Source organism: Thunnus maccoyii, chromosome 15 (genome assembly GCF_910596095.1).
Source record: "Thunnus maccoyii chromosome 15, fThuMac1.1, whole genome shotgun sequence".
In the NCBI taxonomy this organism is placed as follows: Eukaryota; Metazoa; Chordata; class Actinopteri; order Scombriformes; family Scombridae; genus Thunnus; species Thunnus maccoyii.
The window spans coordinates 1340716-1354165 of record NC_056547.1 but is presented as its reverse complement, the minus strand read 5'-3'; the positions used below and the strand labels follow the sequence as shown (position 1 = coordinate 1354165).

The following is a 13450-nucleotide window of genomic DNA, read 5'->3' as shown; positions in this document are numbered from 1 at the left end:
CTGTAAACAGGACCTCACACCGCCAGTCATGTGACTGAGGGACTGTCAAACGACCTCGCGGACAGTAACACATTTATGGGACTTTAATAATATTAATTTGATTATTAACGGGCCACATTGTGACAAACATGATATAAAACCAATTTATGATATTGATTTGACTTCTAATATCATCTCTCAGCTGAGTCCACAATCAACAAACTCAGAGACATTTTTAGAGCATTTATTGCACATCATCGTTCATGTCGCTGCAGCAAAACAAATCAGTACTGTGAAAAAAATCAGGAAGTTTTGTTTGTATTTCACTTCCATGAAGCTGCTGAACTTCTAAGAAAGATTTTAAACAGAAATCAAAGCTGCGTGAAACAGATTATGACCAGTAAACTGAACTTTAAGTGGACTTTTTGTTTTCTATTTCAGGTGTCATTTCAGAAATGAACAGTTTTGTGTCTCTGCTGACAACCAACAAACTAGTTTGTAGAACCAGTATGACCGCTACAGCTGTATGAAATCTGGCTGCACACTGTCCTGCCTCCTGATTGGCTCTTTGCTGAGCCGGACATCCAGGTGGACCTTCATGTGGACGTCTCTGGAGCGTTTCTCCTGGTAACTCTTGCCGCAGACTCTGCAGCTGTACGGTTTCTCTCCTGTGTGTGTCAGCAGGTGTTTCTTCAGGTCGTTCTTGGTGACGAAGGCCTTCCAGCACAGGTGGCAGCTGAACGCTCGCTCCTTCTTGTGGAAGCGGATGTGCGTCTCCAGGTAACCTTTGGTGCTGAAGCTCTTGTTGCAAAGGCTGCAGCTGAACGGCTTTTCCCCGGTGTGGGTCAGCATATGGGCATTCAGCCCTCCTACCTGCCTGAAGGCTTTCCCGCAGACACGGCACTGGAACGGCTTCTCGCCCGTATGGATCCTCTTGTGGACCTCCAGGACATGGACCGATGCCAGGCTCTTCCCACAGGTCTCGCAGGAGACGCGGTTGGCTGGTTTGTCGCCGGTGTGATTCCTGATGTGCGTCGTCAGAGCGCCGTTGTCGATGAACGTCTTTCCGCAGAACTCACAGATGTATGGTCGCTCCCCACTGTGGATCCTCTTGTGGCGCCGCAGGGCACCAGGCCGCGGGAAGGATTTAGTGCAGATGCTGCAGCGGTATGGTTTGACGCCCGTGTGACTCCTCATGTGAGTCTCGATGTTCTGGTATGTTTTACCACAGATGTGACAGATTTTGCCAGCGTCTCTGTGAGTCTGCAGGTGGTCCGTCAGCGTCTCTGATGGCAGCAAACGTTCGCCACAGACGCCACAGACAGACTCTGCTGAGTGGCTCTCAGCATGTTTCCTCAAACTACCTTTATTCTGAAAAGACTCTCTGCAGACTTTACAGCAGTGAGACGCCGTCTGAGCGGACGTCTTGGCATTCTCTTTGAAGGCAGGACTTTTCTCTGTCTCAGAGTTTGTACAGTCCGGCGGTGGCTCGTTGCCCTCGTGGATCTCCAACGAGTGACTCCTGCTGTGCGTCTTCAGGGCACTGCTCTCAATGAAGGTCTTCCCGCAGCGCTGGCAGACGTATGGTCGCTCTCCTGTGTGGATTTTCTTGTGGCGCCTCAGAGCACCAGCTCGTGGGAAGCGTTTGTTGCAGATGGCACAGCGGTACGGTTTGATGCCTGTGTGGCTTCGCATGTGCGTCTCCATGTTCTGGAAACCTTTACCGCAGATGCTGCAGGTGCCGCCGGTCTCTCGGTGAGACTGCAGGTGAGTCAGCAGACTGTCTGACGAGTCCACCTGCTGTCCACAGACGCCGCAGATGCTCGGAGACTCTCTGCAGTGCGTCTCGGCGTGTTTCCTCAAGAATCCTCGGCTGTGGAAGGAATCTCCACAGACTCTGCAGCAAAGCGAGATGGACTGAGACAACTTCAGACCGGGGGCTTGTCTTTTGTCTCTCTTTGGTTTCAGTGTCTCTGACTGATCGGCATCGTCCTCCTCCTCCTCGTCGTTGCCGTTTCCGTTGTCTTCTTCTTCGTGAGTCTTCAGGTGATCCTGGAGCAGCTGGTTCTCGGTGAAGGTCTGTCCACAGACCTGGCAGACGTCGAGCGTCTTCCTGCTGTGGATCTTCTTGTGCCTCCTCAGCGCTCCGGGTCGGGGGAAGCTCTTGTTGCAGACGTCACAGCTGAACGGTTTGATTCCTGTGTGACTCCTCATGTGCGTCTCCATGTTTTGAAACGTCTTCCTGCAGATCTCACACGTCCCGCCGCTGCTGGCGGTCTCTCTGTGTGATCTGAGATGGTCGATCAGACCGTCTGAGGACTTAAAGCGTCCTCCGCAGACTCCACAGAGATGCTCTGGCTCGTCTGAGTGCTTCTCCACATGTTTCACCAGGTTTCCTTTGTGGCGGAAAGTTTTTCCACAGATGACGCAGCGCTGAGCCGCCGGCCACACTGATGAGACCGTTGCTCTACGTCTCCGACCGGCGGAGCACTGTCCTCCGTCTGTCCCCATCCTGTTTGTGTCTTTAACGTTCGAAGAGTCATCGCTGCCTTGCCAGTCCTCGTCGCTGTCAGCTCCTGACACGTCTGAGGAGCTGGGGCTGGGCGGGGCCGAGGCTGGGGGGGCGGGGTCAACCTCTGACACCTGAGGTTGTCTTTCATCAGGGTCACCTGTCCGGAGAGAGGATGAACCGACGGAGTCTGGAAATAAGAGAGAAGACATTTAAAGCGAACTCTTCATGCTCCCACATCCATCATTTAACTCATCTGCTCTCACATAATGTCACATTTTAAGCAAAAAGACTTTATTATTTTTAATTTTGGCCTTTAAATCAACTGACACGAGCTCATTTTTACTGAACAGTTCCACTGCTTTCATGTCTCGTTTTTTATCTGAGAGTTAATTTTAGTGGTGGAAGAAGTATTATGAGCTATGAGTACATAAGTATTATGAGCTTGATGTAGTTAAAGTATTGCAGTAAAAGTACATAAGTATTATGAGCTTGATGTAGTTAAAGTACTGCAGTAAAAGTACATAAGTATTATGAGCTTGATGTAGTTAAAGTATTGCAGTAAAAGTACATAAGTATTATGAGCTTGATGTAGTTAAAGTATTGCAGTAAAAGTACATAAGTATTATGAGCTTGATGTAGTTAAAGTATTGCAGTAAAAGTAGTGGTTTGGTCCCTCTGACTGATATATTATTATATATGACATCATTAGATTATTAATAGTGAAGCATCAGTGTTAGAGCAGCATGTTACTGTTGTAGCTGCTGGAGGTGGAGCTAGTTTACACTACTTTATATACAGTTAGCTAGTTTAGTCCAGTGGTTCCCAACCTAGGGGTCGGGCCCCTCCAAAGGGTCAGCAGATAAATCTGAGGGGTGGTGAGATGATTAATGGGAGAGGAAAGAAGAAAAAACAAAGTTCTGATACACAAATCTGTTTTCAGTTTTTGGACTTTTTCTCTAATCTTTGATTTTTGCTGAAATATTGGATCATTTGAACATTTATTGAAATGAAAGCATGTGAGAAGTTTAGAGGGAAAAATCACTATTTGGTGGAGCTGTTAACAACTCATAGACATGTGAAATGTGACCCCGACTACACACTGCTTTTTGTAAGACGTCAAAAGACAAAAAGGTTGGAAACCACTGGTTTCATCTTTAACAATGTGTTGTATTTTAAAAGCTTGTTATATTATCCATTGTGTCAAATCTTCATCTGAAAAGTAACTAAAGCTGTCAAATAAATGTAGTGGAGTAGAAAGTACAATATTTCCCTCTGAGATGTAGTGAAGTGGAAGGATAAAGTATAATAACCAACTGACATCTCAGCTCCAAATCTCAGTTTCATTGGACACTTCAGGTTTTGACTCTTAACTAAAAGAATCAGCTCCTCTAAACAAACACAACTTCCTTCAGCTAACTTCTTTCACGCTAACATTACCTCTTCAACTTTAGTGTTTACACTTGAACTGAATCTAAAATTTCTTTCAGCACCTTTGACTCATATTTCAACTGTTACAACATCAACTTTTCAACAAAGAATTATTCTTTTCTTTTTTAATGTAATTTTATTTCACTTATTTCTATGAGGCACAAATTCCACTTCAGTACCAAGTAATATTTATTCAACATATGATTGAAAGGTCGCACAGCAAAATTTGTTGTTTATTTGTCATCCTGTGATCAAATCTGTTTTCTCATCTGAGAGCAAACTGAACAAAGAACCTGCAGATGTATTCAAATATTGTGTTTGTCAGCTGATTAACGCTGCAAAAATATAAAAAATATCAGTCTACAAACATTACTGATCAATAAACACGACTGTTAGTTTCAATATTAATCACCTGTCAATCAATGTGATCACAGCAGTGTCTGATTCTTATTTAACAGATTTAACTTGAAATGTTTCCTCAGTAAACCTTCAGTCGGAGGGATTTCTCTGTCTCTGGTTACACTTAAACAACTTTACTGACAAACCAGGACCGAGAAATGACACATGAAGACGGAGGCAATATAAGAAAACACAACGAATAAATTACAATTTAAAGTTGAAACTTTAAAAGTGCTTCGTGATGTCTTCCAGAGGAAAAGAAGCTTTTTGTGTTTTCAGTTATATTGTTCCTTGTTTTGAATGCGACGCTTCTAACAGACAAAGATTTATATTCATTTGACGTAATATGGTTTATAAAGAATGTGATCAGTAAAACAGAATCATGTGTACTGAAGAACAGATTCAATCCTTGAAGCAACTTTTATTAAGAAAAGTTTTTGGAGTCGCAGCAGTTAAAACCTGAGTAGAAGAAGAAGAGCATAACAGCGAACTGATGACGTTGATATGACGTGTTTTAAAGTGGCCTCTATTCACTTTAGTATAAATCTAAACACGTTTTTAGACACAGGAGCGTTTCACCACTCTGGTTGCCTAGCAACAGCCAGACCGTTGATGTGGCTCCAACATGGCGGCCTGAGCTCACCTGCTCGGTGCAGTCGGACCACCGGGCTCAGCACCGCTTCCAGTAGCCGGCTCTGCCGCTCCACCTGCCGCCGGTACTCCTCTACCTCCCGCTCCAGCAGCCCGACGATCCGCTCCGCTGCCGCCGCCAGCCGCTCGGTGAGCAGCAGGCGGAGCAGGCGGCCCCCGGAGCCCCCGAAGCCGCCGCTCCGCTTCTCCAGCATCCCGAGGACCTCCTCCCCGACCCGGGTCAGCAGCTCCGACACCGACTCCGTCAGGGCCCGCAGCCCGCAGCGCGGCGGGGCTCCAGCAAGAAACATCCCGCAGGAGAGCTTTGTCCCGCCGGCCAGCAGGAAGAAAACAACACGGCGGTTTTCCGGGACAACGAGTTCAGACTGAGAGCGGACAGAGAGCCGCTCTGCCCTCTGCTGGACCGGAGGACACAACTATAGCACACACCGACAGACATATCTATCATCTGTTGGCTTTCTCTTGATTATAATTGTCTTAAATTCTTTTTTCTTCTCTGTTAAGCATTTTGTAACTTTAAGAAAAGCGCTGTATAAATAAAGTTTATCATAAGTATTATTATTGTTATTAAATAATTTAAAAAGAAAGCAAAAAATTTCTTTCACTTGAGCCTTTAACTAGCTACGACTTTCCAGATACAGACCTGATTCACACTTCTGCACTGCTGCGCTTCTTTTAAAATGTATTTCACTCGATGTTATACATTCTATATATTCTATTTTTTAACTTTGTTTTAATTTTATTATTATTCTTCAGTGGGTTTTATTTTCCATCTTATGTTTTATTGTGTTTTAATTGTAACCTGCCATGAAAATGAGCTTTAAACTAATTATGGTTCATCAAATGGTAACATTTATGTGTAATATAAATAATCCCTTACAAACAAACGAAAATAAATAAATGAAACAACATTCACACAAACAAATAATCACAGAACAAGAAAAACAAACAAAAATGAAAATCTGACGGCTTCTTCTGATCCTCCGAGGACTGAAGAGAGACGTGATGTGAAAAACCACTCAGATTAGAGATCATCATCATCATCATCATCATCATCAAACAACAGAGTCAGAACCAGAAACTTTTTATTCAGAACTGAATCACTGTTTGACTCGACGTGTTTATTTGACTCACTGACGCAGAAAATCAGCTGAACACTGAACGTCGACATTAAATATCTGCTCAGATTCATAAACATCTTGTTTGACTGCTTTTGAACATCTGAGAACTTATTTCTGTCGTGTCGATGATAATCAGATCTCGGGATGCAACGATTATAGATTTCGATGGTACGATTATAGTCTGAGGACAAAATCAGGGTTTCATTATTATTATTATGCAAAAATTTATGTCACAACACTACAGATGGATGATTTTTAATTAGAGGTTTTGTTGTTTTTATTTCCCCAAAATATTTCTTTCTTGGCTTTTAACAGTTTCTTATTATTAATATAAGATTAAGATGAACTTCATTGATCTGCTACAGGATAATATTACTAATGTAGGTAATAAACTGCAGTGTTATTATCATCAACTGTGATCCATAACTCATTTTAAATGATCTATTTTAATAATTAACATTTTGTTTGTTTTACATAGCGCCAAATCATATTTCAGGATTGATCTCAGCCCACTTTTCATATAGAGCAGGTCTACATACTCTTTACAATATTATTAGTTTAATATTAGTAAAAATGAAAGAAAGAGTGTTATTAATCACTGAAATGCAATTAATTAGATCCCAGGGTATGATGCTGAAAGTCTACAACATCCTAAATGTTCAGTTAGTCTTTTAGCATATTTACCTTCCGTACCAGCCAATCAAAACCCTCAGAACAGACGGGACGAAGAAACAGGATGTAAACGGTCAACCTGAAGCCCTCGAGGGGATTACTGCCGTTTAGGTGAGTGTTCATTCATAAATGGTGTAACGCTCCTTTTCCTGCTTTGCTGCTGTTGATTTACATTGCGCTGAAAGCTCGACTCTTAACTCGCTGCTACTCAGTAGATTTTAAGCGACACTTTCATATTTAATTTCATTAAGTAACTTGAGAGGTTGCATGAAGTTCAAGGTGTCTGATCAATTAAACGACCACCTGTCCCTTCTTTATGTATCCAAAATCTCGTCTCCTTTAGCTAACGTTGCCCCCCGTCAAACATCAACGAGGGGAGTCGCTCTCGTCACAGCAGGTGTAACTTAGCGTATCTGAACTGGTGTTTTAAGCCGCTGCACCACGTTGCCCCTTGAACATTTTTTTTTAAACACAATCTAGTTTTGTTTAATTTTCCTCACAGTACAATCGTTGTTCATAGAAAGATAACGCACCATAATGTCGCATTTTACAGAGTGAGAACGGAAACACTCGGTGTCGCCTTTACAGTTACAAAACCGTGACATTTTAAAGTGCAGTTTAACAGTGAAATCGCTTTAATCGCTGCATCCCTAATCAGCACTTATAACTGTTATTAAAGTTGTTTGAAACTGAAGAACAAAGTTGTTGGTTTGAGTCCAGCTCTACGAGTCAACAGTTACACCAGAAGAGTTTTTAGTTACAGGCTGACGTACAAGCTACAGCTGAGCGAAGCAGAACGCGTTGAGCCTCCTCTGCTCGGCGCTGTGGTCCTGCTCCGTGCCCGGCCCCTCCCCCACCGTGTGGACTTTGAGGTGTCCGTTTAGCGAGCGTTTGGCCTGGAAGCTCTTCCCGCAGACCCTGCAGCTGTACGGTTTCTCTCCGGTGTGGATCAGCATGTGTCTTTTCAGGTCCACGTCCTGAATGAAGCCCTTCCCGCACACCTGGCACAGGAAGCGTCTCTCCTTGTTGTGGAAGCGGACGTGCGTGTCCAGAGTCTGTTTCTGGGTGAAGCCCTTCCCACAGAGGCTACAGAAGAACGCCCGCTCACCTGTGTGGATCTTCAGGTGCGTCTTCAGGTTGCCGCTCTGGTTGAAGGCCTTTCCGCAGAAGCTGCAGCTGTAAGGTTTCTCTCCGGTGTGGATCCGCATGTGCATCTCCAGCGCCCCATGAGCAGGGAAGCTCTTCCCGCAGACGTGGCAAGTGTTACTGATCTCCCGGTGCGAGCGCAGGTGAGCGGCGAGGCTGTCGGCGGACTCGTACTGGTGTCCACAGAGTCCGCAGCAACAACGCGGGTCCTGTAGGTGAGTCTCCACGTGCTTCACTAAGAAGCTCTTCCTGTCGAAGGCATCTCCGCACACTTTGCAGCGGAACGACGGCGCGGAGCTGCGGCATCTTTTGGGTTTGTCGCTGCCGTCCTTCTGGTGACTCGTCATGTGTTGGCGCAGGAGTCTCCTCTTACTGAACTCCTGACCGCAGACGCTGCAGCTGAGCGTCACCTTGCTGCTGTGCTCCAGCATGTGTCGCTCCAAAGAAGACATGTGACAGAACGCCCGGCTGCACTCTTTGCATTGGAAGGGTTTCTCTGTGGCGTGGACGCGCATGTGTGAAGTCATGTTGCCCTTCTGGCTGAACTTCTTGCCGCAAACATCGCAGCTGTACGGTTTCTCTCCAGTGTGCAGCCGGACATGCAGCTCCTGCGCCAGGATGGAGTGGAAGGTCTTCCCGCAGAACGAGCAGGTCTTACTCTTCTCCTGGTGGGTTTGGAGGTGAGCAGTCAGGGCGTCGGCCGAGTCTAAACGCTCACCGCAGAAACCACAGCGACAGTCTGGGTCTTTGGCGCAGACCTGCAGGACGTGTTTGAGCAGGAAGCCTTTACCCTGCAGAGCGCGTCCACACACCTGACACCAGAAACTCTGCGTTGGAGACGACCGCTTCCGTTTGTTTGCAAGGCCAAGCGGCGGCCGTCCTCTCTTCTTTTTCCTCAGATGTCTCAGTGTCCTGGAGCGACGCTCTTCCGTCCAGTCACTGTCCAGATCGCCTTCGCTGTCGATGACGGAGCCGCTTGGTGAGACGGGCTGACAGTCGGCAGGTGAGGGGGAGCGAGGCGTCGGAGGGCAGGAAACATCGCTGTCGTTGTGTTCAGTTTCAGTCTGTTTCAGGTCTGCGGGGTCGACTGGAGGCTGCAGGTTTGAGTCGTTCAGGATCACCGACTGCAGCGGCTCTGAGGACGAAACAGATCGACAATTCATTACTGATGACTTTCTACAGAAACATGTGATCAACAGTCTGTTTCATCTTCATACTCAACTCACAGAGTGACCAGGATCCTCTGAGTCTGAAGATGCTTTTAGGAAACATGTTGATGTTTAACAGCAGTCATGTTGGTTTAGTGTGTTAGAATGCTAACATGCTAAGTAGCATTAAACACAGCTGAGGCTGATGAATGTCATTAGTTTTGCAGGTATTTGGTCATAAACCAAAGAAATGTTGATCAGACCAGATGAGGGCGCCAGATGAAAAGTCAGAGGATCAAAGATATTATAACTCATCCGGCGGGGAACATGAATGTGTGAAACTAATTTCACAACAATCCATCTGACAGACATCAGCTTCCACAGAGCTCAGCTGCTGACTTATTTCCCGGGTTTCTCCCGTATTTTCACCCCCTCTCTCGCCGCGTTCCCGTTTCATAATATCCAGTAAATCTCCCGTATTTCCCTTTTTTATTTTACAGTTATACACAGGGCTGTAGTGGAGATTAAACACACATAAACGCCATTTACCCATCTCTCAAATTCTGAAATATCGTTTACACAAACTTCCATCACTTTACAACAGACTGACTTCCTACCACAGTTTCGGTTGTAGCTTCTAGGAGCGCTCGTTTTGTTTTCCGTTTGAACATCGTATCCTCGATGAGACACCGAGGCACCTCTTACTGTTAACAAGGAGCAACCAACAAACCGCCACCCGCTCCTGCTACGCAGGTGTTTAAAACAAACAAACCCTCCACGCTGAAGATGAAGGAGAAATTGCAGGATGTAACGGTGTTGACAGAAAAACAAGGAGAGAGTAAAGAAGATGCAACTGATTCAAGATTGAAAGAAAAAAAGTTTAAGGAAGAAGAGAAACACACAGAAGCAGCCCAGGCGTCAGGTGATTACTGGTAAATATTTAAAGGTGCAGTGTGCAGAATTTAGTGGCATCTAGCAAAACGGACTTGGCAGAAACTGAATATAATATTCATAAGTATGTTTTAATTAGTGTTTAATCACCTGAAAAAAAGAATCGTTGTGTTTCTGTTACCTTAGAATGAGCCTTTATATCTACAGAGGGGGCGTGTCCTCTTCCACAGAGCCGCCATGTTGCACCGCCATGTTTCTACAGTAGCCCAGAACGGACAAACCCAAACACTACCTCCAGAGAGGACCTTTCATGTTTATTGTGAGTTTCGCAGCCACCGCAGGTTCTCCTACACGCTGAGAAGGGAAGGCTATTTAGTTGTAGCAATTTGCAACCTCACCACTAGATGGCACTAAATCCAACACACTGCACCTTTAAATGCACAACCTGTTTGCAACATGTAAACTAAAGGGCATCCCCGCTAACAAAGGTCAAAGCACAAGATTGAAACCTGCTATAAAAGCATTAACAGATATTTTAATACAGGCACTAAAACTACACAACAACTCTATTAACATGGTGTTTTATTAAGCTGTTAGAAGGTTGTTAACCTGTGTAGATAAATGCATGTTAGGAAACATCCATGCGTTTTGCAAGGTTGTGTAGGGTGGACGTTAGTGTTGGTCACTGTGGGGAAAATGATGTTAACCAGCAGGTAGTAAAGACACCCAGTGATTAGATCTCTGGAGCAGAGAGAAGAAACCTTTTCATGATGTAAAAGTTATGGTCAGGTGTCCCGGATGCTGCTGACACGGATAAAACATCTGTCGCTCTTTAATTTAAACTCAGAACTTGTGTTCATGTCACAGTCGTGTAGGAAATGACCTGCAGTGATCTGATTGGTCCGGTGTGTCGGGACTGACCTGCTCTGAGCAGCTTGACTTCGGGCTTCAGCACGGCATCGAGCAGCCTCCTCTGGCGGCAGATCTCCCGCTCTGACCGCTCCACTCTGTCTTCGTACTCCGCCACGGTTTCCTCCAACAGACCGACGATCTCCTCCGCAGCCGCCGTTAGCCGCTCGGTGAGCAGCGCTCTCAGCGGGATTTCTGCCGTTTCTTCTCCTTTTTCCACCTGCAGCAGAAAGTCTTCAGCGGCAGCGCTGATCCGCTCATGTACCGACACCCGCAGCAGCTGCACGGCGCACATTTTCTCCTTTTCTGCGCACTTTCAGCCTTCCAGCGGACAAAGAGAGAGAGAGACAGCGAGGAGGTAAACAGGTAAACACAGCGAACAGACCGTTGAGTTCCGCGTCGTCAACTGTTCGCTTCCTGCGGAGCGAAGCGGAGAAAGCGAACAGCGAAGTCTGCTGGACTGGAGGGCGAACAGTCAGATTAAAGGACCAGTACCTGAAATAATTCAGTTGATTAATGAGTAAGTAAAACAGTAGTGTTTTTTCATTAACATTAACAGTGAAAAGAACATTATTTTCTGATGCTAAAATATGTTGTTCTTGTAGAATATGGGACACATTTCTGTCTGAAGTAGATTTTCTTTACTGTTGACCCTCAGAAAAACGTTCATTTTTACTCCTGAACTCTCAACTCTTCACTATATAAACATATCCAATAAAATATTCGTTAATGATATTCTTTTAGTGAGTTGGATTTTATTTCTCAGGTCTGTGTGTGTTCTATGTCTCAGCTGGCTGATATAAAGATGTTATGTTTTGGTAAAAGTTAGGAGAATCATCAATAATGTAATTGAGTAATTTGCTATCGAACATGAAACATATTTTCTTTCCTCCCATGATAATATGTTGAGAAACATCATCCACAGATGGCAGCGTAGACTTAAGACTGAACCTGCAGCCTGTCATACTGTCGTCTGCCTTCATGACTTTTACTTAAACGAGACACTTAATGATGGAGCGTTTATAAAACCACATAGTGAAGTCATGATATGATCTCAGTGCCTCATGTGCTGACTAACTGCTTCAGGGAGTGATGACTCATCTCCTACCAGCATGTTCAGCTCAGCATCAAAGTGTTGAAACAGACAAAGATGAACAGATAATGTTTAAAGGCTTTAAAGGAAACTCATGACTGGTATTTGTTTATGGACCGGCTCAACCAATGGGAGCGGTCGGGGGTTCAATGGTTAATATGTGACCTGCTCCACCTGTCTGTCTCTCTCGTCTTTTTGTGATGATTTTTTTCATTTTAGAAGGGAAACACTGATTAAATAAAGCATCAAAGTTCATTCTTGACTTTGGGGATTGTAGTTTGACAACAACTCAAGGTCCACTTACTATTTTTTCTGTTTTCAGTCATATCACATGGTCCTCCAGTAGCTGCTGTGACTTAATCCGCAGCATTTTCAGCATATCTATAGATCTATAGTGCACATCTTTTTTTTTCTTTTTTTTTACAGCTACTGAGCTTGTCAACAGATGCATCTGTGTGACAACTGAGTAAACTCCATCTGCTGATGAAGACTGTGTGATGCAGTTGAAAGCACTGGAAAAAAAAGCTAGTAAGACTACCTTGAGTCGGTGTTGTCAAGCTGCTAATTAAACTGTTTCATTCAAGGGACAGATGATGATTCAAGATAAACTTTATCGTCATGCGTGTGAGCAGCTGAACGTCAGAATGAAGCTGCTTTTACTTCAATGTGCAAAATAATACAAACAACAACAACGTCTAAGTGTCTTAAAACTGACATAAAAAGACAAAAACTGCTTCTGTCAGTCGTTGGTGGATGAAAAGCAGCAGCTGATTATTGAATAAAGGTTGATGCACAAGTGCAGAATCTCTGTTTCTGATTGGAGAACATACACGATTTATCAATGCAGCAAGAGTCTGGTATTCTATATGAAGCTTGATATGATTTAAAGGACGAGTTCACAGTTTTTTAAACAACAGTCAGGAGCACAAATGAACATTAAAGCTGTTTTTCTTGTTGTAATCATTCCTCCTGTTCATACTGACCATTAGAAGATCCCTTCATAATGACCTTACAAAATAAAATCCACAGTCCTCCTTCTGTGTAAAAATGTGTTTCAAGGTTTATCTGAAGCTAATATGAAGCTTCAGCGTCCAAATGAGTCAAATCAAGTAGATATCTTTCAACGTTACAGTCTTTTTAGTGCCAAAGTCCCTCTTTTTGTTACTATACTTCCACCTGCAGCTCAACAGGGAAACACAAAGAATGTAAATGTGTCAGATATCCACTTGATATGACTAACTCAGACTGCTGAAGCTGAATAGAAGCTTCAAACAGACTTTTAAATGACTGTGTGGACACACTGTGGATTTTATCCTCCATCACTTCCATTGAAAGTATCAGTTGTGATTTTATTCTTTAAGATATATTAACCTCTGGTATCTGATATTAACGTGTTATCTGTCAGTAGTAACATGAAATAAGCAGAGAACAAAGATCTTCCCTTTGTTGAGCTTAAAGTTAATATTTGAACATCACACAGCTGCATGTTTTAACATCTTTT

The 13450-nt window shown here is 44.2% G+C and overlaps 2 protein-coding genes across 2 annotated transcripts; both read right to left on the bottom strand.

Moving 5' to 3' along the window:
- Positions 1 to 209: 209 nt before the first annotated feature.
- LOC121913139 (zinc finger protein 595-like) lies at positions 210 to 5625 on the bottom strand. The gene is made up of 2 exons (XM_042435817.1): positions 4962 to 5625; positions 210 to 2678 (listed from the first exon to the last, which is right to left on the bottom strand). The coding sequence occupies exons 1-2, from the start codon at positions 5257 to 5259 to the stop codon at positions 496 to 498; spliced, it is 2481 nt and encodes an 826-aa protein (XP_042291751.1). The 5' UTR covers positions 5260 to 5625; the 3' UTR covers positions 210 to 495.
- Positions 5626 to 6075: 450 nt separating this feature from the next.
- Positions 6076 to 11330, bottom strand: LOC121913153 (gastrula zinc finger protein XlCGF57.1-like). The gene is made up of 2 exons (XM_042435834.1): positions 10869 to 11330; positions 6076 to 9043 (listed from the first exon to the last, which is right to left on the bottom strand). Exons 1-2 carry the CDS (start codon positions 11149 to 11151, stop codon positions 7539 to 7541), a joined length of 1788 nt encoding a protein of 595 aa, XP_042291768.1. The 5' UTR covers positions 11152 to 11330; the 3' UTR covers positions 6076 to 7538.
- Between the last annotated feature and the right edge of the window lie 2120 nt (positions 11331 to 13450).